General features: G+C 44.9%; 1 protein-coding gene and 1 pseudogene across 4 annotated transcripts in view; one reads left to right on the plus strand and one right to left on the minus strand.

Annotated features, from left to right (window-relative positions):
• LOC147624230 (tRNA-specific adenosine deaminase TAD1-like) overlaps nucleotides 1-24,040 on the plus strand; it is a 118,320-nt gene extending 94,280 nt beyond the window's left edge. For 3 of the 4 annotated variants that reach the window (XM_086819177.1, XM_086819179.1, XM_086819180.1), the window contains 3 exons: nucleotides 69-188; nucleotides 21,630-21,717; nucleotides 21,923-24,040. In XM_086819177.1, coding sequence (XP_086675303.1) covers nucleotides 69-188; nucleotides 21,630-21,717; nucleotides 21,923-22,048 — 334 coding nt within the window. In that variant the 3' untranslated portion in view covers nucleotides 22,049-24,040. Of the gene's footprint in view, nucleotides 1-68; nucleotides 189-21,629; nucleotides 21,718-21,902 lie in introns of all 4 variants that reach the window. The other variant, XM_086819178.1, reaches the window with a different exon arrangement.
• Nucleotides 11,661-13,456, minus strand: LOC147624232 (uncharacterized; annotated as a pseudogene).
• Nucleotides 24,041-24,427: the final 387 nt, after the last annotated feature.

Genomic DNA, 24,427 nt, shown 5'->3' on the forward strand with positions numbered 1-24,427 from the left:
TTTTTTAAACTGCAACAAACAGATTGTGTGGATACAATCTCCAAGCTAACTGTTGGGAATTGTTTCAGATATTCTATAATCTGGAATTCCACGGGTTTGCATGAAGTGATTCTTGGAACAACAGGCAGAAAACAGGGAACATCAACCAGGGGCGCCCTTTCATCTGCCACCCAATCGTCTGTTTCTAGGTCAGTGTTTCTTCCTCATGTTTGTGAGAATGTAAGAAGTTTTGTATCAAATCAAATAGGCAGGTTTAAGAATCAGGTTCTTCTGGGGGGGAAGGGGGTATGTGGTGGGAACCTAAAGAGTAGATGCCATCGTTATGGGAATCCCGAAAGAGCATTTGTTTCCAAGGTCCAAAGGCCTGAAATGGCAGTTTCCCACAGCATGTTTTAGGCATTTCAGCATCTGTTGCTAGGTCAGTGTTTTTCCCTGTTTTTGCAACAATATGAGAAGATGAACATCAAGTCATGTACATATGAGTAATATAACATCGGGGAAGAAGGGGGTAGTCGAAATATTTATGGGAACTCAAAACACTTTTTTCTGGGCCAAAATGTGCACTTGCAAGGTCCATAGGGCCGAAATGGTGGCGGGTTTTTAAGATCCTGGGGGTTGGTGTGTGGAAGTTGTTTCGAGTGAGTGTGCAGGTGTGTTTTGTGGTGGGGCCTAAAGAGTACTTGTCATAATTAGGGAAAATACTTGGTCTCTTGGCCGAAACATCTGTTTTTTTTTTCTTTTTTTTTTCTCTCTGGGAAAAAGATCCTTCTATTAGTTACGGAGAAAACAACCAAAATGGCCAAATACAAACTCATCCTCAACCAAGGTGTACAAAGGGGAGGATGATCTTCTCCTCTAGCTGGCCGCTATAGGAGGAGAAGGCTATCCCATACAATGGGGAGGGGGAAACAACCACACTGGTGGTCTTTAATGCCAAGTAGTCTGGCCATCACTAACTGGCCATTACTAACTATAAGAGAGGGACCGTGCCGCCAGATCCTCAAGAAGGCCCCCGGGGCTTCTGCATGCGGTCCGAGTCACCGTGAAGCTGCCCCCATTGACCATGGAGGGTATGAATGATATCGAGCGAGATGCTCCATATAGACTCCGTAGGTGGGGTGAGGGTGACCTTGATGGCTCCATTGCATTGAGCTCTCGATATATGCCACACAGCTATACTATTGTAGATCTCCCATCTTTGGCTAGAACCTGGCGTCGAGTGCCTTGTAGGAGGAGGTGGAACTGGCATTGTAGCAATACTAAGGTGACAGAATTGAAGGGCTAGTCCCCCACCTTTCTTCTCATATGGCATGATGATCGCGGCTCCAGTGGCCCAAGCAAGTGTGCCCATGTAACAATATGGGCGGAGGCCTGATCCATAGTGAAAACACATAGGATCCGCTGCCAAACCTGCTGCACCTTCGGAAAATCCCAAAGGCAATGATGGTAAGACTCCCGAGGATGGCCACATCTCTGATATATTGTTGGTCTACCCCCAATTGCAAGTGCCAACTGCCAAGCTCCTATGTGCCAGTTGCCACATGAAAAGAGTGATTTTCCCCAGCCAAAAACTATCCCATAGCTGCTTCCAGAAATCTGAGAGAAAGTGCAGCAGAAGGCCTTGGGACTGCCAGTGTCTTGATGCAGCTAGAGTGCCCTTCATCTTAGACATTTGAATCCTACGGCCCAGTTGTGCAGTGTAAGAAAAAAAAGGGGTGCCAGGCGTCTCCTCGTTGTCCTGTGGATCCTGCATGTCCACTCTCCTGGGTCCCACTGGAGACTCGTGAGAGGCCGGCCCTCCCAAATCTATAACTGCCAGAGTCTCTCTCTGGCCACCTTGGCCGGTGGAGGGTTGATGTGGCACTCATGTGCATGAAAACCAATCACCCTCACCCTTTGCAAGGTGCATCCCTTGAAGTCCTCTCTGCTCTCTCCAATCTACCATGCCCAATAGAGAAGGTGAGGAAGGAGGAACTCTCATCCGCTAAACTACTAGGGGTATATCATGCTTGGTGAACACTCCTAGCCATTGTAGGGGAGGAGGGTCCGCTATAGGGGCCAGCCATTCCGGAGGGATGGAGTCATCGATGCTGAGGCTAAGACTGAAGCCTCTCTCGGGGGCAGCGTGCTCAAAGCTCCCCACAATACATGCCGGCTAGCTCCAAGCATGTGTAGACCCAGACGGCTCCCACTACACACCAACCCACCCTCCATGCATGGCGAGGACTTTGGCTCAGGGACTTACCCCTGCTCGTCCTTCAGTGGAGGACTCGTTTTGGTGATCTCTGTTTCCCCCCCCCCCCCCCACACACACACACACACACACACACACCCACCAAACCCAAAAAAATCCCCAAGACACTTGTGCCTCGCCCATTTTTTTCTTGCTGTCAGAAGTCTCCAGCACCCCAAACCCCCTGCCTGCCACTCATGATGCGACAGAACCTCCTAGATGGCAATCGATCTAGCAATTCTTGGACCTCGTGGAGACAATTATCATCTCCTTGTTAGACTTAGCTCTTCTCCAGAAGTCAATTGGTTGCCTCCTTCAAATCACAAAGCACCAATGGACTACGCATTTTTTAGGTGTTTCATTGTTGAGATGAGCTCCATTTGGCCTCCCTCCAAGTTTGTGTGGTCCCACAACACTCTTGTCTCACTCATCACGAAGTAGGAGCCGTTGTCTTCTCCTTCCCATTAAGTGTAGCTCTTTATAGAGAGTGGGACAATGTGTAAGTTGATGCCATTATCTGAGATCAGGTCATCGTCTTTTCCTGATTTGTTGAAAACCTTGAAGTCATGGAGATCATTAGTGAGGATTGGCTGATGGTGAGTATGGAGCTAGATTGCTCTAGTTCTATAACGTGGAGGCGAGGGAGGCTCATCTCTGTCTTTTTCCACATTAGCTTTGCAAGAGCAGGGTACCTGCATAGAAGACCACCTTGATGCAGCTTGGAGTAGGGCTAGTGTTGAGTGTCCTACTGCGGCAGCATGCATCCATTCTCATTCGGAGAGACCCCGCGTTCAGACAGCCAGCCACTACTTCCTGTCCAAACCAGCACCGAAATCCTCACATCCTGAAAGGGGACTAGAGCAAGGCCCGTAACATTATCTGCTAGTCATGTGGATTGGGGGAATGTTCATGGCTTAGGCTGAGCCTGCAACAATAAGCCATATGACGATTGTGTGGGCTGTGGCTGCGCGCCGCCCGCGGGGGGAGGGGGGGGGAGGGGGGGGGTGGGGGTTGTTCTCCGTCAGTAGTTAGCTCTTGCACAAGGTGACAAACTACGAAATCATCATCCTGGATAGAGCGGGTGATTCTTGCTCTTGTGCAGGGCCCATGTTCACTTCCTAAACATGTATGCCTCCAATGGGTTGTGGGACTGCACAGATTTCATGGTCTGAATGCGGTAGGGCCTAGACACTTGGTGTATGGAAGGTGACCTACATGATGGAGGCCTTGGAGGACCGGTAGCCATAGTCACAGGGGACGGAGGGGACGGTTGCTTGGAACGCTGGGACGGCGATTCGGGACGGAACAGCGACGGGGACGGACGGGGGCGGACGGGGACGGACGGACGTCCCCCACGGCACGTTTCTCACAGGGGACGGCGACGGGGACGGCGCAGGGACGGGGACGCCGGTCGGGGACGGGACGGCAGAGAGCCGTTGCTCGCCGTTTTTTGCTGTTGCGCTCGCCGTTTTTGGCCGTTGCGCTTCCCGTTTCTAGCCGTTTATGGCTGTTGGCTTGGCCTTGGGCCTTGGCCCTTGAGCCTTGAGCCTTGAGCCTTTGAGGCTTGGTCCTCTCAGAGTTTCATCACACCGATTGGAGATTGAGACTGATAGAGCAGCACGGATCCCCCGAGAGGAGAGGGTATGCAGATTGTGCAGAGAGGAGGTGGAGAGTGAGGAGCATTATGTATGCAGATGCAGAGCATATACAGCCATCAGAGAGAGATATCCCATTTTATTCAGAGAGCCACATTCCCTACGCCAGATCTTTGAGGCAGCAGACCAGCGCATACTGGGGAGATACATTCTAGACATACAGCGCCACAGAGAGACATTATTACAGGCTCAGACAGCTCCAGAGGGGGGGCAACAGACACAGATTACTACATTTTTTCAGAGATCCACACCCCTCCCAGCCCCTACACGGCAGGGAATTACTCTCCAGAGAGCCGAGACACTTAGAGCCCGCAGGAGACAGAGGACACCTGGCTTTCGGACACCACGCCTATACCAGAGAGAGATGACAGAGATCAGAGCTCAGTTTCACAGAGAGGGTGCGGAGCGACTGGCTCGCTTCAGAGCACACCCAGGCATGTTCTTCAGGGAGCTGTGGACACCCCCTTCACTGATGTATACCATTTTATATCCCCAGTATGGTACAGGATGGAGCTAGCTAGGTTGCATATCATGATTGTATACTCCATGCATATAGCTTTGCATTCTCCTAGTAGTAGAGCTCCATCCCCTGCACACCCAGATTCAGCTTTTTTATTCAGTACTTTTTCATTTTGTTGGGATGACAGAGGATACCCCATACAGGTACTCCGATTTGTCTCATAGGCCGAGTTCGGTCTTTTGGAAGACGTTAATAAAATCTTTCTTTCTTTCTTTCTTTCTCTCTCTCTCTTGCCCTTGAGGCTTTCCTCTCTCTCTCTCTCTTGCCTATCTATATAAGAACAAGCCTCTACAAGGCTACAAGCACACACAACTCTCAAGGCTCAAGCTTTCAAGACTCAAGCTTCTTCTAGCTTCCAACTTTCAAGTTCCAAGCCTCTAGGCTCTCACACAAGGCCCGCGGGCCGCCGCCCTACTATCTAGATTGTAGAATCTAGACTCTCTCTCTCTCTCTCTCTCTCTCTCTCACCTCTCCCTCAAGCCTCTTGAGTCTTCCAACTTCCAAGACTCTAGGCTCTAGGCCTCTCTCTCTCTCTCTCTCTCTCTCATGGTTCACCTCTCCCTCAACTTTCAAGCCTCTTGAGTCTTCCAACTTCCAAGCCTCTAGAGTCTAGGCTCTAGCCTCTAGGCTCTAGGCCTCTAGCCTCTAGGGTCTCTCTCTCTCTCTCATTCCTCAAGGCTCAAGAGTCAAGCCATCTTCAACCATGGCATCCCCCTCACGTGCCGGGGCTTCTTGTAGAAGGACAACGGGATGGACATGGTGGGAGGAGGTTAACTACACCACATCCGTTCATGGAGGCGGTTCTCGGCCATGGGTATGCAAGCTTTGCCCGTACTGGCGAACGGGTGGCGCCGACAAAGTGCGAGTCCACCTCTTGCATGAGAGTGGGCATGAGGTGAGGTTTTGCACGAATGTCACGCCCGAGAAGAGACGGGAACTTCTTGACAAGCTAAGCGTCTACGAAGCGGTCGAAGCGACAAGAAGGACACCACGAGTGGCCGTGGATCCCGCGACGATGGAGAGAGGAACTCAAGCCTCTACAATGGAGTCATGTGGTGGATCGGGATCATGCACACCATCACCTTCACCATCAAGTCGGAATGTTACTCCATCCACGATGCCGGCACCCTCCATCTCCACGGCCTCTCAATCATTACGTGGCCCACGGCGACAATCTACCCTTGGGGAGAATTGGAACCCCAAGTTGAAGGAGGAGGTGGATATGGCGGGTGGCCCGCTTCTTCCACGACCACATTGCCTTTCAAGCGGCTAGGTAAGTGCAATCGATCATTGCCAATTCATCATTCATGTTTTCATCATCCTAGTCCCCTTCTCATTAGTAAATTACTTTCTTGAATAGGTCGGAATACTTCAAGGTCATGGTTAAGAAGATTGGGGAGTATGGCTCAACCTATACGCCCCCCTCATCCGAGAGCTTGCGCACTACATTGCTCGAGAAGGAGAAGCGCATTGTAGAGCAAGCGGCCGACAGCACAAAGCGGCAATGGGAGAGGAACGGAGTCTCCCTCATTGTGGATGGATGGAGTGACACCCGCAAGAGGAGTATTCACGGCATGGTTGCATATTCCCATGGAGAGATGTACTTCATCTCATCTCACGATGCATCCGGCACTGGGAAGAGCACAGATGTGCTTGCGGCGGAGTGGGCTACCACCATTGAGATTGTTGGCCCCGAGCATGTAGTGGGCTTTGTTGCGGATGGGGAACCTTCCAATAGGGCGGCGGGAGCTATTCTCCAAGGTATGTATGGACATGTCACGGTGTCCTTTTGTATGGCTCATTGCCTAAACAACCTCCTCAAGGACATCGGGGCATTACCATGGATCAGCCCGCTCATTGAGGAGACCAACACCATATCTCCTTTGTCCTCAACCACCAAAGACTTCGGCATGAGTTCTACAAGAGGTCCTGTCTCTCTCTCCTCAAATATTCCAACACCCGGTTTGCCTACAACTTTCTCATGTTGCGCCGGTTGAAGGATTGTAGCGGTGCTTTGAGGGGGCTTTTCCTTAGCGACGAGTTTGTTGCCATGCAAGAGTTCCATACAAACACTGGCCAAGAGTGTAGGCTACGGACGGATGACGCCTCTTGGTGGGAGCGTGTGAAGACCACAGATGCTATGGTGAGGCCCATAGTCCACCTATTGAGGATTGTAGACGCTATGCAACCATGCATAGGCAAGGTCTATGAGGCCATGGATCGCATGATAGAGAAGTTGAAAGACTTCGTGTCTGACGAAGACAGATACGAGGAGGAGATCCATGCCTTGTGTCTAGGAAGGAGGAATTCCTACTACTCTCCATTGCATGCAGCAGCTTATGTGGTGGACCCAGAATTCCAAGGCAACAAGCAGGAGAGCGACCGGGAGGAGCGCTGGATGGAGGATCATCTTGGATCGTCTTGTGCCTGATGCATCGGTTAGGCGCAAGATCAGGGACCAACTTTCGATGTACACGTCATTTCATGGCTCCTATGGCTGTCATGATGCACAGGTTGACCGCTCCAAAGTTGGTGCTGCTCTATGGTGGGAGGACTTTGGTTCAGATGGACCGGAGCTACAGCAGCTTGCCATCCGCATACTTAGCCAAGCCGTCAGCTCCTCTTGCTTGGAGCAACTTTGGAGTACCTACAGCCACATTGCCTCTAGGAAGAGGAATTGACTCGGGGTAGAGCGTGCCAATGACCTTGTCTTCGTCAGCGCGAACTTGCGAATGCTTTGCAAGAGCGTGACCAAGAAGGTAGATTCCTTCACCGAGTGGGAGATGAGTCAACAAGAAGAGCAACAAGAGGATGAGGTGCAGGAGCAGCATGCTAGTGAGGATGAGACTGAGGATGAGCTTGATGCTTCTTTGGCACCAGCTACCCATGACCATGAGGCGAGCACTTCACGTGGATGAATATTCATGGATCATGATTCATGGGCCTTACTACTTAGCTCTAGCCTCTAGCCTCTAGCCTCTAGCCTCTAGTCTTCAGCACTTTTTTGTCATTGACTCATTTGAGTCCGTCCATGTATTTTGCCTCCTTAAGGCTTAGTCCTGACTCCTACTCTTGAGTCATGACTCGTTTTGTATCTACTTAATTATTAATATGACTCAAAAGCTTACCATTTTAGTGTAAATTTGTGCTCATTTTGATGTACTTCCAAAGTAGAATAAGTGTAGAGTAGAAAAATCAAATTTAAAAAAAAGTATTTTTTGAGTGCCGTTCCCTCCCCCGTCCCCGTTCCCTACTTATGGCCGTCCCGTCCCCGTCCCATCCCCCGTCCGTCACCGTCCCCCGTCCCTTGTGACTATGCCAGTAGCAAGGAGGTAGTTCAAACTTCCTTGTAGCATGAACAAAGCACCTGCCTAGGAGTTCATCTTCACCACACCAAGGGCGAGGATGCGTGGCAGCTTCTAGAGTTCAGCAGTACCTAATGGCTGTTTCCTAGCAAAAATTGCAGAATCACCATACGTCGTTTCCGTTCCCGTTTGTGTTTGTGTTTCCGTTTCCGTTTCCTAATCCCACTTAAGGATTTTTTTCACTTTTCCCCCCACTTAGTTTTGGTTTTTCCAAATATTCCTTGTTATCTTTTTAATTATGTTCTATTCCAAACAAATATCTCCTCTATTTCGCTCAACTTTTTTCATCATTTCTAGTTAACATATACTTCATAATAATAATAAAGATGTGTTGTTTCCTAGCTGTTTTTGTTTTGTAATATCAAGTTCCCATTGCATGCAACTGTGATGCTAGCGTTTTTGGCAGCTCACTAGAGACATCGTTCTCTTGGCCGTGAGCGATCCCTTCTCGGACGAAGAGATGGAGCAGGCTCTCCTGGCCCTCCCACGTCAGAGATGCTTGAGCGAGTATGGACTACCGGTCTCTCTTACTTCGGTCAAGAAGGCTGGTTTTCGGACAACTGTTAATAAAGTCATTTCTACAGGTTTCCTTCCCTCATGTAATGCCTCCATAAGGGCCATCTGCAAAAAAGGGGCCAATTGGCTGGAGGTTTGACAGGGGCGGCCCATCACCCTACTAGGTGCCTCCTAGAAAATCCTCGCCAAAGCCATGAGTTGTCACCTTGAGTGGTATCTCTTAGACTTGATTCATGGCACGTAGACAAGTTTTATTCAATGTAGAGAACAACGAGGGTCTCACGCTTCGGCACACTTAATTTTGGATCACCATTGTGGGGGGTCCAAGGCGCCCTAGTGGCACCATGGATCCCTGAGACCTGTATGAACCTGTAATGGGAGCTCATCAGCAGCATTGCAGCTTGGCATATTTAGCAGGTGTTATGCAGTGAGGTCATGGAGGTATTGGGCTAGGGTTCCGAGGTGGACAAGATGGGCCATATTGCTATTTATGACCGGACAGTTATTTATAGTGGGATTATTACTATAAAAGTGAGGTCTGTGTTATTATCAGTCAGTCAGTTGTGCAGAGGTGCGGCTGAGGGTCTGGCTTGACAGAGGTGTAAGTCCACCAATCGGTGTGGAATGCTTGGTTGAACACAATGCTAATCAATACACTTAAAGACACCAAGATTTAATGGACAACATGCTCAATGAAGATATAATTTGCTGAATTGACAAGAGATGCACAATGAGCTAGAACGGCCGACCCCTCCCTCAAATAGTGTATATTAATCTTGGGAGAATCAAGTACAAAGTGTCATGGACATTTCTGACCAGATTTCCATACCAATGCATATGAATACAGTATTGCAAACAATATGGTTGTCGGTGTAGATGTGCAAGTCACACTACCCTTTCACCCATGTTTCCTACCATCTGCTCTCTATTGTTCGACCAACACATGGTAGCAACAATCTGCAAGAGAGCACGTAAGATAGGAGAACACTACACAGGGTATGTGAACATGGACTCCAGCTTCTCCCTCCTGCTACTTGCTTCCATAATTAAGCATTAAAGCTTACCAATTGCAAATAGAGTCGATGACGGTGGAAGTCTTCGCGATGGAAACGTCTAGTGTTGAAATCTTCAATCTGTCGCAACCCTTGGCAACAAAAGTCTTCAAGAGGATGAAGGGAACCCTGGGAAAGCTTCCCCTATGGTTCAACTTGAGAAAGGAATGCTTAAATTAGGATTTTCAGCCAAAAGACCAGAAATTACAGCAAATTGCTGAATTTCAGACATTGGGAGTGTGTAGGAGAGTGAACACCACCTGGAAACACTCTTGGAAGCTTGGAAAACACACTAGCAAGCTTGGATATGGAGTTGGAAAGGAGAAATTGTAGAAAATACAGCCAAAGAGGCTCATGAAGGGGGGCGCCTACTTCTAGAGAGAGAGGGAAGAGGGAGATGTTGAGATGTTCACCTTGGGTGTCAAGGTAGAGAGAACAAGTGACTTGTGATGCAAGTTGAGATGGACACATGGCAGGTTGCTCCCTTTGTACAAAGGGGATAAGGTCTGGGTGGTGGGCATTAAGTTTTGTTCACCTTGGGATATCAGTGTGTGCAAACACAGGGTTGGACATTGGTCGCCCAAAACTTAATGAAGTGTACACACTCACTTATAAATTAATGCTAATTCCTAAGGCTAGGTTTTTTACCAATACTTGCTATCTGTCACATGCCACATAACCATGTCAGTAGATAGTTTCACACGCACGGTTCACGGGCAGGCGTTCCCTTACCCGGAACTACACATTGGTGAGGCAAGCATGAACACAGTATGCAAATTCAATTCCAAGCAAGCATATAGAGATGCTATCCAATGCATCATTGATATGCACAATCCCCGTTCATGAGACTACCAAAATAGACGTGTTCCAGGCAAGTACACGAGGTACCAGTCCCAATGGAACACCAATCGTCCATGCATTTCTGGACATGTACACACAAGCACAAGTCCCCATGCAACTGTAGCCCGATTTGCTCCAAAAAGAGTCCTCCAAAAATAACGTAGCCCCTCCAAAAAGGGCCACGATGCTCCCAAAAGGGGTTCTTTTATTTTAAAGGTTTTTAAAACCTTTGTCCCCTCCAAACATTTGTCCCCCCATGGGATTATGTAAAGGGACTTTAATAACTCCTAAAGTCACCTTTGACCCCAAGTGTGCACATTTAAATAAATGTCCTGCACTCTTGTGTCCTACACACGGACCACCATGCCCACACTGTCTAGATACGCTGTACAAATTCACAGGGTTGTGACATACCCCCCTCTTGAAAAATGGCAAGTGTCCTCGATTCCATCCTGGTGATACAGTGAGACATCAAAGCAAAATCACACTGATAACGACGGCTACCCATACAGCAAGATATCAGCGATGTGATCCAACTGAAAGTGAAAAGTACAATATGGCAAGTTCAGCGTCCCAATCTCTCTCAGCCATACACATGTAGCAACATTCACTGCAAGCCAATGGTGTAGTAATAGTCCAAGTTGTATACCATTGTGAACCATACATAACCACATCATCCAATGTGACTAGTACACATGTATCATAGAAGTCCCAGAAGTAGATGTACTGTCAAATGTCAGTACCTTCGAGTGAGACAAAAGCTGCACCAAGCAACCTCTAGATGACATCCGAGCCTGTTTGAAACAAGGGAGCGGAGGTGCTACCCCTCTCTTGAGCATCAGGCAATGCTGAAGACCTATGCTCTGCTAAGCATAGTTGTCAGGTATGAAAAGTTCGATTCGGTACGGTACGTTTAAATATGGTCTCGGAATGCATCGCTAAATTTTAAAAATAAAAATACGGTGGAGGTACGGTCCATTGAAAAATATTTATAAATATAAATATAGATACAAAACTTAACCTATAGCTGTTTCACGACATAGTAAACGCCGAAGCTTGCATACGCGGTCGCCACAAGGTCGGCTGCGATTATATCGAGGTGCATGCAGCTCATCTTAATTGAGAAGCGTCCAAAATCACACTCCGAAATGGGTAACCTAAGTGTATTAGCTCATTTTGAGAGACAGAGAGAGACAGAGAGAGATCAGAGGCTGTAATTTTAAGTAGTTCAATAGTTATGTGAGTTACAATTTACAACTTATAACTTAAGTCTTACCCAAAACATAAAAATTTAGAATGTTGCAACTTGCAAGTTGCATAGAAAATGAAAGTAGACAAATGTACACGTGACATGTCAAAGAGTCATGAATATATATAAAGCCGCAAAAGTCGGCATGCCGCATGGGCAAGTACAAAAATGCAAAAAGCCCATAGAGGACTATAGAGGCTAAAAGCCTATGTCACCATCTATGTCAGGAGTCAGGACTCAGAGCTATCGCTAGGCTCTTCAATATCCTCACTAGAGGAGGACACCTCAGAGCTCCCACCAAATTCCTCATCGCTAAGAACGTTGCCCTCATCATCATATTTGGGCTCCCGAATATCACCATGAACTGTCGAAGAAGACTCCGCAATGGAAGCATCCTCAACTCTAATCGCTGCGGAGGTAGAGCTCCGAGAGCCACGTCTTACATCGGTAGTAACTGGGCGATCAAAGCCTCGAGAGCCAAAGGTAAGAATAGGCCGAACCTGTACTCCACCTCTAGCTTGGCGGCCATGACGAGTGCGAGAGACTTGTCTATCAATCTCCTCTAGCTCTTTGTAGAGCTCTACATATACAAGTTTTATAATTGATTAGGGGCTAAATAATAAAACATTGAAAATTATGTAAGTCTAACATGTTACATAACAATATACCTGTCTAGCTTGACTCATATCGTGCATTGCACGCACCATGCGCAAGTTATTGCAGCAATAGACCAGCCGCTCTAATTATCTCGTGCTTAGTCAATTGCGTAACTTCGTGTATATAAGTGAGTAGGATCTCCAGTTTCTCTCACATGCACCCGAACAGCAATCCTAATCCACAATAAAAATAATCAATTTTGAGGATTCTAGTATCTACACATAATTTATCAACTTGGTGCCAAGTGGTTAGTGGTTACCTGCGCTAGAATCCTCAAAGCCACTCTTTGTAGGTGAGGTTGTTGGTAAGCAAATGACTCCCACCAAAAGAGAGGCTTCACCATAGAATCCCTCCTCCAACATACCGCATTGGCAAATGTGGGGTCCCTCTGATCATTATAGTTGATGAGCTCCTGTAAGAATTGAAATTGCCCATTCTCATCATCGGGTAATACTTTCGGTAAGAAAGCATCCCGAGCTGAAAGTAACTCTTGATCAGTGAAAAGTTGAAGTGTTTTGTAGGCAGGATGCAACAAAGCAGCAAGGCCATGGATAGGCCTCTTCATCCACTTTCATCTCTTCTCCACGAGTGCCAAGATAGCATCGCGTCGAGGAGTAGCCTCAAGGGGATCACTGTGAATTTTAAAATAAAGGGGAGAATATCTTATATGAGAAAAACGAAAGAACAAGTATTTAGATTCAACATTCTATTTTAGTTTATTACTTATTCTTGAAAAGTTGAATCTTATTTACCTTGTTAGCATATACTCTGGATCAAGCTCATCGAGGACTGTGGTGCGGTAATCTCGGCAATGGCCTCTCTCATAAAGTGAGTGAGGAGCCCCATAGTAGCCCCCTCCATGTCTGTCATGCGTAAAACCTTATACAAGGGAGTAACCGCAATGACTAGGGTGCGGACGTGGCACCAAAACTCCTCTCTCAAGCATAGTCGTTGAATGGCTCTTGCCTCATCGACACGCGAAGGTATCTCACCTTGCATCCATTCCTGCCACTCCGGTGAAACCACTGTTACTTGGAGCTTAGGCATGACATCATAAAGGCGCTCTAGAAGAAGCCACATGTAGGCAAAGCGCTTCGAGGATGGCTTCTTCATCTCCAAGTCGTTGTGATGGCGGAAGATAGCAAGAGCCTTGACTTTTTGACTCAAAAAAGTGACAATTTGAGTGGCTTGTGTCACCACACTCTTCACCCACTCTAACTTGCCTATGTCCTCCATAAGCAAGTCAAGGCAATGAGAGGCACAAGGAGTCCATACTATGGACTTAAACTCTTCCTCAAGCAAGCGGCCCATCTTGCGGCAATTGGACGCATTGTCCGTAACCACTTGAACTACATTTTCGGGGCCAACCTACAAGGATCATGGATGCAATCATGCATGATGCATTAAAAAGGAAAATAAATAAAACTTGAAAGTTGAGTAAAAGGCAAAGGCTAAACTTTTAAGCTTCAAACTCAAAAATTAAAATTGTATGTTACCTCAATCATGGCTTATCGAATGTGGCGATAGATGACCTCGCGTGAGGTTTTCTTCCCCACCTTTCCGGCATCCACGGCCCGCAAGAAGTACGTGCCAACAGGGCAAGATACTAGAATGTTGAGGATGCCCCTCTTCTTTCTATCGGTCGTCTATCCGTCGGAGAGGATGGAACACCCATACTTCACCCATCCCGCTCAGACGGGCTCGAGGGTCTTGTTGATTTTCTCCTTTTCTTCATCAAGTGCCTTCGTACACAGGTCGTTGTAGGTAATACCATGCCAAGGGCCATGGCATGGTCCTACTTCGGCAATGGCCCTTACCATCCTTTGCCATTGAGGAGTTTTGAGGACACGAAATGCGAGATTGCACTCAATGATTGTGCGTGCAATCTCCACATTTGCGTCTTGTTGCTTTGCTCGGACCCAAGAGAGAGAGGCCACATTTGCTCCAATGGAGCCTCCAAGAGTGGCTTGCCTCTTGTGTGGAACCTCAAACTCACTTGGCCTCTTTGATGAGGGGTTGGAGTTGGTGAAGGGGGAGAAGGATGCGGAGAATGATGAAGAGGATGTATCCCTTGCCGGCGGGATGACTTTGTCTTGACCGGCGGCAACGGCGGGGGGGACTCTTCCACTATCACTTGCTTTGCCAAGCAAGAAGTACTTCTTTACAATGCTATCGGAAATGTCTTTAGGGATCATCTTGCAAGGTGCAATTTGCCCCCCCATGTTGGAGAGATGTGCAAGAATCCTAGTGGCACTACTAGTATAGGCCTTGCCACAATACTTGCAAGTCCACTTCCATGCCCCCGACTTCCCCTCTTTCTTCTCATGGATAATGGCATGCAAAGGAAAGGCTTCATGCTTTTCTCTCATGGTGAAAGAGGAGAGAAGGGTCCCGGGAGAAGGAAAGGGAGAGGTAGGGAGAGGCTTGAGGAAGAGGGAGAGAGAGGGAGAGGGAGAGGGAGAGGGAGAGAGAGGCTTGAGAAAGAGGGGGAGGCGTGAGGAAGACTCAAGACTCAAGAGGGAGAGCCTAGAGGCTTGAAAGTTGAGGAAGAGGGAGAGGCTTGAGCCTTGAGGGGGAGGCTTGAGCCTTGGCCCTTGAGGAAGAGGGAGAGAGCCTAGAGGGGACTCAAGGGAGAGGATAGATCATAGACTTGAGCACTTGTGAGGGGAGGGTTTAGCAATGAGAACTTGTGAGGATATTATATAGAATCTAGATAATAGGGAGAGCCTAGAGCTAAGAGACTCAAGCCTCAAGCAAAGGCAAGTTGGCAACCAAAGGGCCAAGTTGCCAACTTGCCAAGCCGCCTCAAGCCTCAAGGGCCAAGGCAAACAAGCAAGAGTTCCAAAAAACGCCCATCAAACGGCCATCAAACGGCGGAAAAAAACGGTCAGAAAAAAAAAAGGTAACCTCCGAACCGAACTGAACGAACCGGATCAAACTGAATCGAACCGAACTGTTCGAATCAAATTTATGTGGCGGTTCGCGAACCGGAGGCAACTATGCTGCTAAGTCACCCTCCTCCATCCACTTCGTATCCATCGGCGGTGAATAGTTCTTGAACTTCACAAGATAGCGACGAGAAACTTTACCTCGTACCTTTCTTTCCTTGTGTGCCAGTATCTGCTTAGGGATAAGAACCTCATCAAGTTCCTCCACTTCCGGCTAAGCCTCATCTGATACATCCTCAGGCACATCCCCTCGGAAAGGTCTAAGAAGACTCACATGGAATGCATTGTGAATCCTCCAGTGATCTAGTAGCTTCAAACGATAGGCTACCTCACCGATCTTTTCCAATACCTGAAAAGATCCATAGTAGGGCATGCTCAACTTAGGGAATAAGCGCTCTTTACCCTTCATCTTTTTAAGCCTGGCTTTCTCAAATCGCAAAAGAACCCAGTCACCCAATGCAAACTCTAATGTATGCCTGTGACGTTCTGTTGCTTTCTTTTGCTTTTGTTGCATTGGGCATTTCCGACTAGATTTCTATACCAATGCATATAAATACAGTATTGCAAACAATATGGTTATCGGAGTAGATTTGTAGCAACAATTTGCAAGAGAGCACGTAGGACAAGAGAACACTACATAGTGCATGTGAACATGGAAGAGGATATTACAAAATCTAATAAAATAGATATACAAGATTTAGGCCTTAATGATTACGAGGATATAGAAATGAAGGAAATGAGAGAAAAAATTTCTAATATAGAAAATAAACTTGAGAAAATGATGGGTCTTCTTAGTTCCTTGATGGGAGGGGAAGGATTGGAAATAAAAGAAATATCTAAAAATATTGGTGAGGGAAGGGAAAAAACTCTAGAAAAAGAGTTGAATGAAATCATAATTGAAGGTCCCAAAACTAGAGACCAGGGTATGGTATTCAAAGATTTAAAGGCACCCACTTTTAGCGAAGAAAAGAAAGAGAGAAATAAAGATGCGGTCCATATTTTTCTACAAAAATAGCAAGATTTGCATCTTTTAAGAAATTTGCTTGATCATAACCACCCCATTGAAGCTAGCTTATCCTTACAAGGCAAAGCTTATAAGTGGTGGATGAGTTTAGCGGAAGCTAGACAAGTATCTGATTTTTGGGATTCATTCAAGGAATTATTCTTAAAGGAATATCTTCTTAAAAATGAAGAAGACCGAAATTGGGAAGAGTGGGATAATTATTCTATGGAACAAAAGAATTTAAATCTCACTCAATATATAGCTTGCTATAGAGAAATTATCTTAAAACTTAAGGGAATAGACAATTTTCAAGAAGTAAGAGACTTCATTAGGGCCCTGAAAAGGGAGTACAAGAAGGAAATTCGCTCCAAAGATTCAAAAAACTTAGATGAGGCTATAACATATATATATATATATATATATATATATATATATATATTTAAATGATACCATGGGTAATGGTAATCGTAAAGAAAAAGATAAGAATTTTTCATATAAGCCTCATGGAGAAATATTTGGCTCTCAAAAAAGAAAGGGTTTTTTCTTTAAAAAGGAAGAACCTTCAAAATCCAATCCTAGTTAGTTTCTAAAAAAGCAAGATTTTGAGAGAGTGGTTAAAGAAAAACTTTGTTTCTCTTGTCTTGAGCTGGGACATGATAAAAAGCATTGTCCTAAGTCCCAAGGACAAGAACTTACTGGGAATGGTAATGATAAACCCAAAGGAAAATCAGTGCACTCTATTGAAGTGTTAATGCTTAAAGATTCTCCTAAATATAAATCAGTCGAGGTTTGTCATTCTGATGAAAAGCATTGTTATACGGTGGCAAAATCTATGTGGGAACCATCATTTGGACCACATGATTTGGTTGGAGTGCATGGAAATATTAAAGATAAAAAAGTTGGAATCCTCATAGATGATACGCGGCCACACACAACTTTTTATATTACAACTCGGTTAAGAAACTTAAGTTACCTCAAGTCCTAAGTTCTTATAAGTATATAGTATCATTAGCCAATGGCTATGATAAAGATGAGTGGGATACTTTGGTAAACCAAGTTGGGATAAAAATTCAAGAGTATGAAGCACTTTTGGATTTTCAAGTGATGCACCTATCAATTGTAGATGTAATTCTTGGAAGAGAATGGTTATTTTCATTGGGGGAAACACTTTCGAGAAGCTATTTGCATAATACACTAACATTTGAGCATAAAGGAAAATTTATTACATTGCAAGGAGAGCACAATGTATCATCTTCTCCTTTGATATGTAATATTGAGCTCCAAAAGCTTCATCAAGATAATGAAATAGAAGAAATGTTTTTCTGTCATGCCACGTCTCAATTTAAAAATCATTGTGAAAAGCTTGATTCAAGTATTTGTGAAGTAGTTAATTCTTCTTTAAACAATTTATTAGAAGAATTTAAAGATGTTTTGTCGTAGGCGGGTACGTGTAATACAGAAAACCAGTGACCCAAATCAGAGAATACATTCAACATCCATCACAACATGAGTATGAATCAATACATCTGTCACATACATCATATACATATGCATTTTGAAACCACATAAGATAATCTTGCACATGATATAGCACTAGAGGCTGAAGTTGGGCCAGCCCCTCCCCTGAGGTATCTTTATTACCAACAGAGTGTTCTCTTGTACAAGATGCAGGTGCTCGGACGTTCCACTCCTCGGCCAGCACCAGATTTATCGAAATCTGTGAAAAACAAAACAATACAAGCTCTTGGTCAGCAACCAGAGCAAGGTAGTCACCAATTGTCCAAAAGAGAAAACAAATCCTCGGTTACCAACCAAGGCCAAAGCAGTCACCGACTGCTGTCCAGATAAAGCCAACCCTCGGTCACCAACCAAGGCCAAAGCAGTCACCAACTACTGTCCCGTGAAACCAAGCCCCTGGTCACCAACCTAGGCTTAACAGTCAACAACTGTTCGTTAGTTTCACGGCTGTCCACACAATTGTGCAATTCAGTAGCTCCAAACAGGCCCAAAACATCACTTAGATCAATCGTTTTGCATCCCATGAAGCCATGTTGAAGCCTGGAACAACCTGTATCTGTTCCATCTCAAAGAAACCCATGAAGTATGGCTGAGATTTTCTGTAATTCTGCACAGCCAGATAAAAGAGAAGCTATAGAGGAAGTCGACCAGCCCTAAGCAGCATTTATGCAACTCGTCTAGTCCCTATAGCCTGCATACATCCTGGCCAGCACTAAAGAAAAGAGGAAACGTTGTCGGCCAGCCCTGTAGAGCTGATGTTTCAACAGCTGACCAGCCACATATTCACTGTTCCATGAGTCGGCTAACTGTCTGGCAGCAATAGATGGAGTTGGCCAGCCACAAAGGTCTCTTTCTTGTCCAACAGCCCTATGTTCCCTAGAGAAGCAGTTGAGTAGCTCCCTTAGCTTGCTCCACACCCCAAGCACCCAAAAAAGCAATTCGTGGATGTCAAAATAACTCCTTGGTCTCTTTTAGCAATTCGTGGGCTTTTTTTCCATAGTTGTCAGGTACGATACCGTACGGGAAAATATGGTACAATATAAATTTTTTTCTTATCGTACGATAAAATACGATGTTTTACAAAAATACTCATAAACTTAGGTATTTCCAAGTCCAGATATGGAGTATTTTAGAAAGGAGGGAAGCATCATAGTATAGAGGAAGCTAAAACAGCCATAGATAAGCAAAAAAAAGACCATTACCTCCCCAATTTTTTTTTCTTTTTTGGGAAAAAAATATTTTTGAAAAAAAAAAGTGATTTTTTTTTCCTGAAAAAATCCGCACGAATCCGTACAAGTACGTACGGTATCATATTGTACGGTATTCCGTATGATAAGCTGTGGTATGCCGTACGGAAACAACCCTGTTTTGGTCTAGTGCTCGGGTGCCCAAACCTGAGAATTGGTCTCGGTTCATTAAAATAGTCCAGCCAGATGTGAACACTCTTATAAATTATAAGTTTGTCCTCCCAAACTTTAATGAATGTGAACCTACAACCATAGACTTTGATGCTCGGGCAATGATGGAGAACTCTCACTTAGATGATGATGGCGATGATGAGCTCCACGCTTTTGCCAATGATCAAGAGAGAGGTTCATGCTTGTTTTATACCTATGGTGGGAGGGGTCTTGCTTTTTGCCAAAACGCTATCCATGCTTTTGCTTTCCTCTTTTTACTTTTTACAATAAAATATTATTCAAATATGGCAAGCTTTTCCAAAGTTCTTTTGTGCTTTGCTTTTCCAGCTTTAGGGCCTTGCTGCCTTTTGGCCCCAAAGCTACTTTTTGAAAAAGCAACTTTTTGCATTTTGGTCTTGCTCAATCTCCTCTTGCCAGTGATGGTCTTGGCTCGTAGTCACCTTAGTTTGACTTTTGCTTTTCTTTGCTTTTTGACCAAAACTGGTGCTCTTCCATGTGCAAACCTTATGGTCCCTGTCCCCATGCCTTCTTCCACCAATTCAATGTTCGGGCAAGGGTTCCATCATGTGAATAGAGCTAGGGAAGGCCAAATAGTTACATCTCACGCAACACCTTTCTTCTCCTCTCTCTTCCTTCCCTCTTCAATTTCGTCTCAACTCCATTCCCTTTCCCTCTCGTCTCTCTTTTCCATTTTTTCTCCCCAATTTAAACTTAAAAAAGGTATCGCGTGAGCTCAATTCAGTAAGTTTTTTCCCTAGGCATGTACATAAAGGGTATTTTGATATAATTGTGAAAAAAACTGCTAATTTTGTAAAGAAAGGGACCCACTTTATAGGGCCAAAATTCACGGCGGGTAAGGGGTAGTGTAATACTCTCTCAAGGCACATGATATATAAGGTTTTTGTGTAGAACGCTCTCAGCTCCCCAACTTGTACCTCGCTTTGTGACTTAGAGTTTTCTGATTTCTGGCCCCATGTTGGTTGCATTTTCCTTTTGTTTTTTTCTCTATTTCCGTTGTAGTTTCCCGTAACTATGGTTCTTATTGTTACTATTGTTGGGATTCGGAGCATCGTGTGTATGTTCACCTTGTGTATATGAATCCTTGTTTGTGTGTGTATGTGTGTGAACAGCCCCTAAAAGGGTTATTGTTCTTGTATGTGTGTGTAAACACTAACTTATGTGTGTAGGTGAGCAAGTGTGTGTGAACCCACTCTTAGAGTGGTTAGAATAAATATCTAGATATTATACGTGTTTGATAAAAGTAATTATGTCATTCAGATGTGCCTCCAAGGCTCTAAAAGCATTGTACCTGGTGAAGCTTTTAATCACATCAATCTAATCATCGTTGAGTCATGCAACACTTTGAGCATTGCCTTTCTCTCTCTAGATCTCTCTTGCTCTCTCTACACTCACAGCATGGATATCTTTCATCCACCTTAGCTTAGGCATTTTCGTCCTTGTGACAACCGCCATTGCCCATCGAATCTCAGCTGCGGTACCTTCAGCTACCTTGCTCCAGTCGTTGTTCCGCTCCACGACTGCATCACTAGCTGCCATCCATGATTGCCACCATCGCCACCAGCCTGCACATCTATTAGTGCTGCCTGCGTCTCTGGTCGCCATTTTCTCCGCCTAGTTTGTGCTACTCTCGCCTTGTCTGGAGTCACGACTCACCGCCTAGGTCACCTACTCCATGTTCAACTCTCAGCACATTAGTCACCTCCCATCAGCAGGTGTACCTCCAGGCTATCACACCAACAAGAGTTAGGGGTTATCAAAATAAGGTGATATTTTGATAACCCCTAACTCTTGTTTCAACTACAATATTGTGGGTGATTTTCAAAAATTGAGGCAAGATTGGCAAAATTGCAATCATAAAATTTCTGGATTTTTTCAAAATTTAGGAAAATTCATCAAATTAAAACTTCTTCATTTTCTGAAATTTGGGGTTTTTACAAAAATTGATTTCTCTATATCAAATATCAAATTAAGGCTTCAAGAATTCCAAAATTTTGGGCTTTTCAAAATTGAGCATCCTACATCAAATTGTGTGTGTGAGAGAACAGTCCCTAAAAGGGTTATTGTTCTTGTATGTGCGTAAACACTCGCTTATGTGTGTAGGTGAGTTAGTGTGTGTGAACCCACTCTTAAGAGAGGTTAGAATAAATGTCTAGATATTATACGTGTTTGACATCAGCAATGATGTCATTCAGATGAGCCTCTAAGGCTATAAAAGCATTATACTTGATGAAGCTTCAAATCATATTATCATTTGAGTCATGCAACACTTTGAGCATTGTCTTTCTTATCTTCCATCCACCTTAACTTAGGTGTACTTGGGTAAACCCTAACTCTAATTCCATCAACTTTTGTTTCAAAGCTCCCATGAAACATGTCGTTTGAGACATGAAACGTTTTGTCAACTTTCATATGTATTAAATGTTTTCCAGGTGTGAAAAAAAATTGAGGTTTCTATCAAGTAAATTAAATCATACTAAAAGAAAATTCTAAACCAAAAGACTTGGAGATCTCAATCATGTTGCCATAAAACTTTAAAAGCACTGTAGGAGTAGAGAAGAAGAAAAATTGGGCCCCCATACATTTTGGAGCTTGTGGTGTTTAAATGTTGACATAGTGACAAATTTATGTTGACAGGCAGGCTTTCCTACGATTATATGTTTCAGTGCAAGCGCACCTGTTACCCAATCTAGACTTAACTCAATATTCATATAGAGAACTGAAGGTAATTTGCCTTGTTGTCTATTATCATGGATTGCATATCAATAAATCTATTTTTGTGTTTAAACAGTTCAGACCCTGCATCAAAAGAAAGAAAAATGAAATTAGTAACCACCATTAGGATGTGCAACACGTTGCATTATAGGCACTTGAGGTCGAGCCTTGATATTTCTATTGCCTTGATGTTAGTTTGGCTTGATTCTTTTCAGAGAACATCTGCACCTTATTGTAGATCCAAGGACACATTCTTAAGCTCTCCACCTTTTGTGGATTGGCTAGTCAAGCCTTCTTGTTTCCAAGCATTCTCTCTTTCTTCCAAACATCCTTTCATGTGAAGATGTGGAAGATAATTTAAGATCTTTAACGCTATTTTTGATTAGAAAATTGTGTCATTATAGAACATGTAAAGGAAATTGCTCCATAGATGTTTGTTTGTGTGAGATATTTTTTTGTCTGTGTGTGTTTGCATACGGGCAGTCCAACATGTAGCATATGTGACAAATGGTGTAAATATCCAAGTTATCTTGAAGTGATATCTTAAATCCCTTAGAATAAGACTGGATGAAGTGAACAGGCCCTCCAAAGAATCAATGGGAGAATAATTCTTAAGGGACTGAATCCGAAGCAGAAGATGGTTTATCAAGGGACTGCATCCAAAGTAGTCACAGTTGCCATTATCAATATGAAGATCTTGAATTTGGTTGAATGGGAATAAGCAACCAAGAGGGAAAAGTTGTACAAGGCTGACAAGGCCAAGAAGAAGAAGACAATATTGATCTAACGTAGACAACTCAAAAGAGGTGTCTAAATTAGAAACCCTGGAAAAGAACAACGGGTAAGAAGGGAATGGTGAGTGCAGAAGGCAAGGTGCGAATCCGTGAGATGAGAGACCTTGTCGCCATATCCAATAGGAGTCCGAATGGTTCCAAATTCTGAGAAAGAGTGTACTACAGACGATGCAAGCACGAAGGGCACACCTCAAGAAAGAGTGCACAGGTCGAGCCAACCTGCCAAATCTATCTGGCATGGAGTCACACAACACAAAACTATAGATATACAGTGGAAAGAACAGAGCCCCTGTAGTGAATCAGGTGGTAGCAAGCGATGATCATGCGCTCCACAGAGACCGTGATATGGAAGAGGTCAGGGCACACGAAGATATAGCCCATAGCCCATCGGACAGAGATGTATGTTACTACTACAGGTGTCCAGGTCATAGGAAAAGCAATTGTTCGATCTTCTTGAAGCATAAGTAGGAGTTAATCAAGGGTAGCTGGGCGAGTCTGGAGAAGTCATCAGCCTCGCTGATGGTGAATATGGTGTAGCTCGCACAAAGTTGAAAGAAGAAAAGCCACAAGTGATTGGCAGCGATGAGGCCACAAAAGATGGTTGTTTCAGGGAAGATATCAGATGAGAAAAGGAACTCGGTCTCATGGGAAGACCAGACTAAAGTTCAGGTAGAGGCCACTAGGATGGTGCAGGAAGCCCTAGGCATGGCGGGAAGAGCCAGTAGTAAAAGTGCTAAGCAGACCCAAAGGAAGGCTACAAGTGCGGATAGCAGCAGATGTGGAGTGGAGTAAGGCTGCTAGCAAGGATAAGGGAAAAACCCAAGTAGCTGAAGTATGTCGGCAAAATCGTTGAAGCAGGGTGCTGAATGTTGGATGGATTTGGAGGATGTATACAACAGCCCACAATTCTGAGCGTGTGTGGGGGACATAGAGAGGATGCACCAGAAAGTTCAGAGTCTATCGCACGAAGCTGCGGCAAGGGTGCATAAGAATCATAAGGATATGGTGTCACTGCACGGAGATGAAGGAAGGAAGAAACCGACAAGGCCGAAGCAGAGTATGATCTCTAGAATGTTTCGAAGGATTTGAGGCTAAACAAGACTTTGAGCTAGCTGCAGCCTGCTAGGGTTAGTCCTCAACTATTGGAAGCATTTAACTGGCCAAGACAATAGGTCACAATCGGGAGACACCACACACATTTGGCATCCCTCTTTACATGCAGTACCACTTACACATAACACACATTGGCTACACGCTCTTACACATTCACACACACAAACACTCACCCACCCAACCAAACTAAGGTCCCCCCCAACCCCCCTCCCCCACACACACACACATTGAGACACGTAGACTCTTACACAAGCCACACATATATACACACACACTATGTTACACTAACCCACCCAACCACACTAAGTTGCCCTTCCCTGACCCCCCCCCCCACCAGGGATTTTATTGACGTAATTACAAATGTGTCAATAAGTTATTAACTCTTGACAATGGCGCTTGAAATCAATGTTAATAATGTTGTATTAACGTTCTTGGTAATTGACTTGGAGTTCAGGTAAACCTTGCCGGGCTTTTACTGTTTCTCGGTAGGCCCGTCGGGCTTTTGATTTTTTTCGGTGAGCCCATTGAGAAACATAAAAAGCCCAGTGGGGTATATTATTATAATCTATAAAGTTGATAGATGGTGTCACCCTTGCTTAGTCCGCTTGGGTAGGTGCTATCTCTGAGAAAATCCGTGTGTTGCTTTTGGATTTGGCTATAGTCGTATTATTGGACTCTTTTGGCTCTTGATACAGACAGCTCAGCTTGCGTTTCGCACATAGAGTACAATACACGGATTGGTCATCTTGTCCTTCATTGGACAGTGGTAGTCCTTGATTTACATTTGTACGCTATTTACGTGTGCTTTAGTTT

The sequence above is a fragment of the Cibotium barometz genome, chromosome 25 (genome assembly GCF_041138505.1).
Source record: "Cibotium barometz isolate CiBa-2024 chromosome 25, ASM4113850v1, whole genome shotgun sequence".
NCBI lineage: Eukaryota > Viridiplantae > Streptophyta > Polypodiopsida > Cyatheales > Cibotiaceae > Cibotium > Cibotium barometz.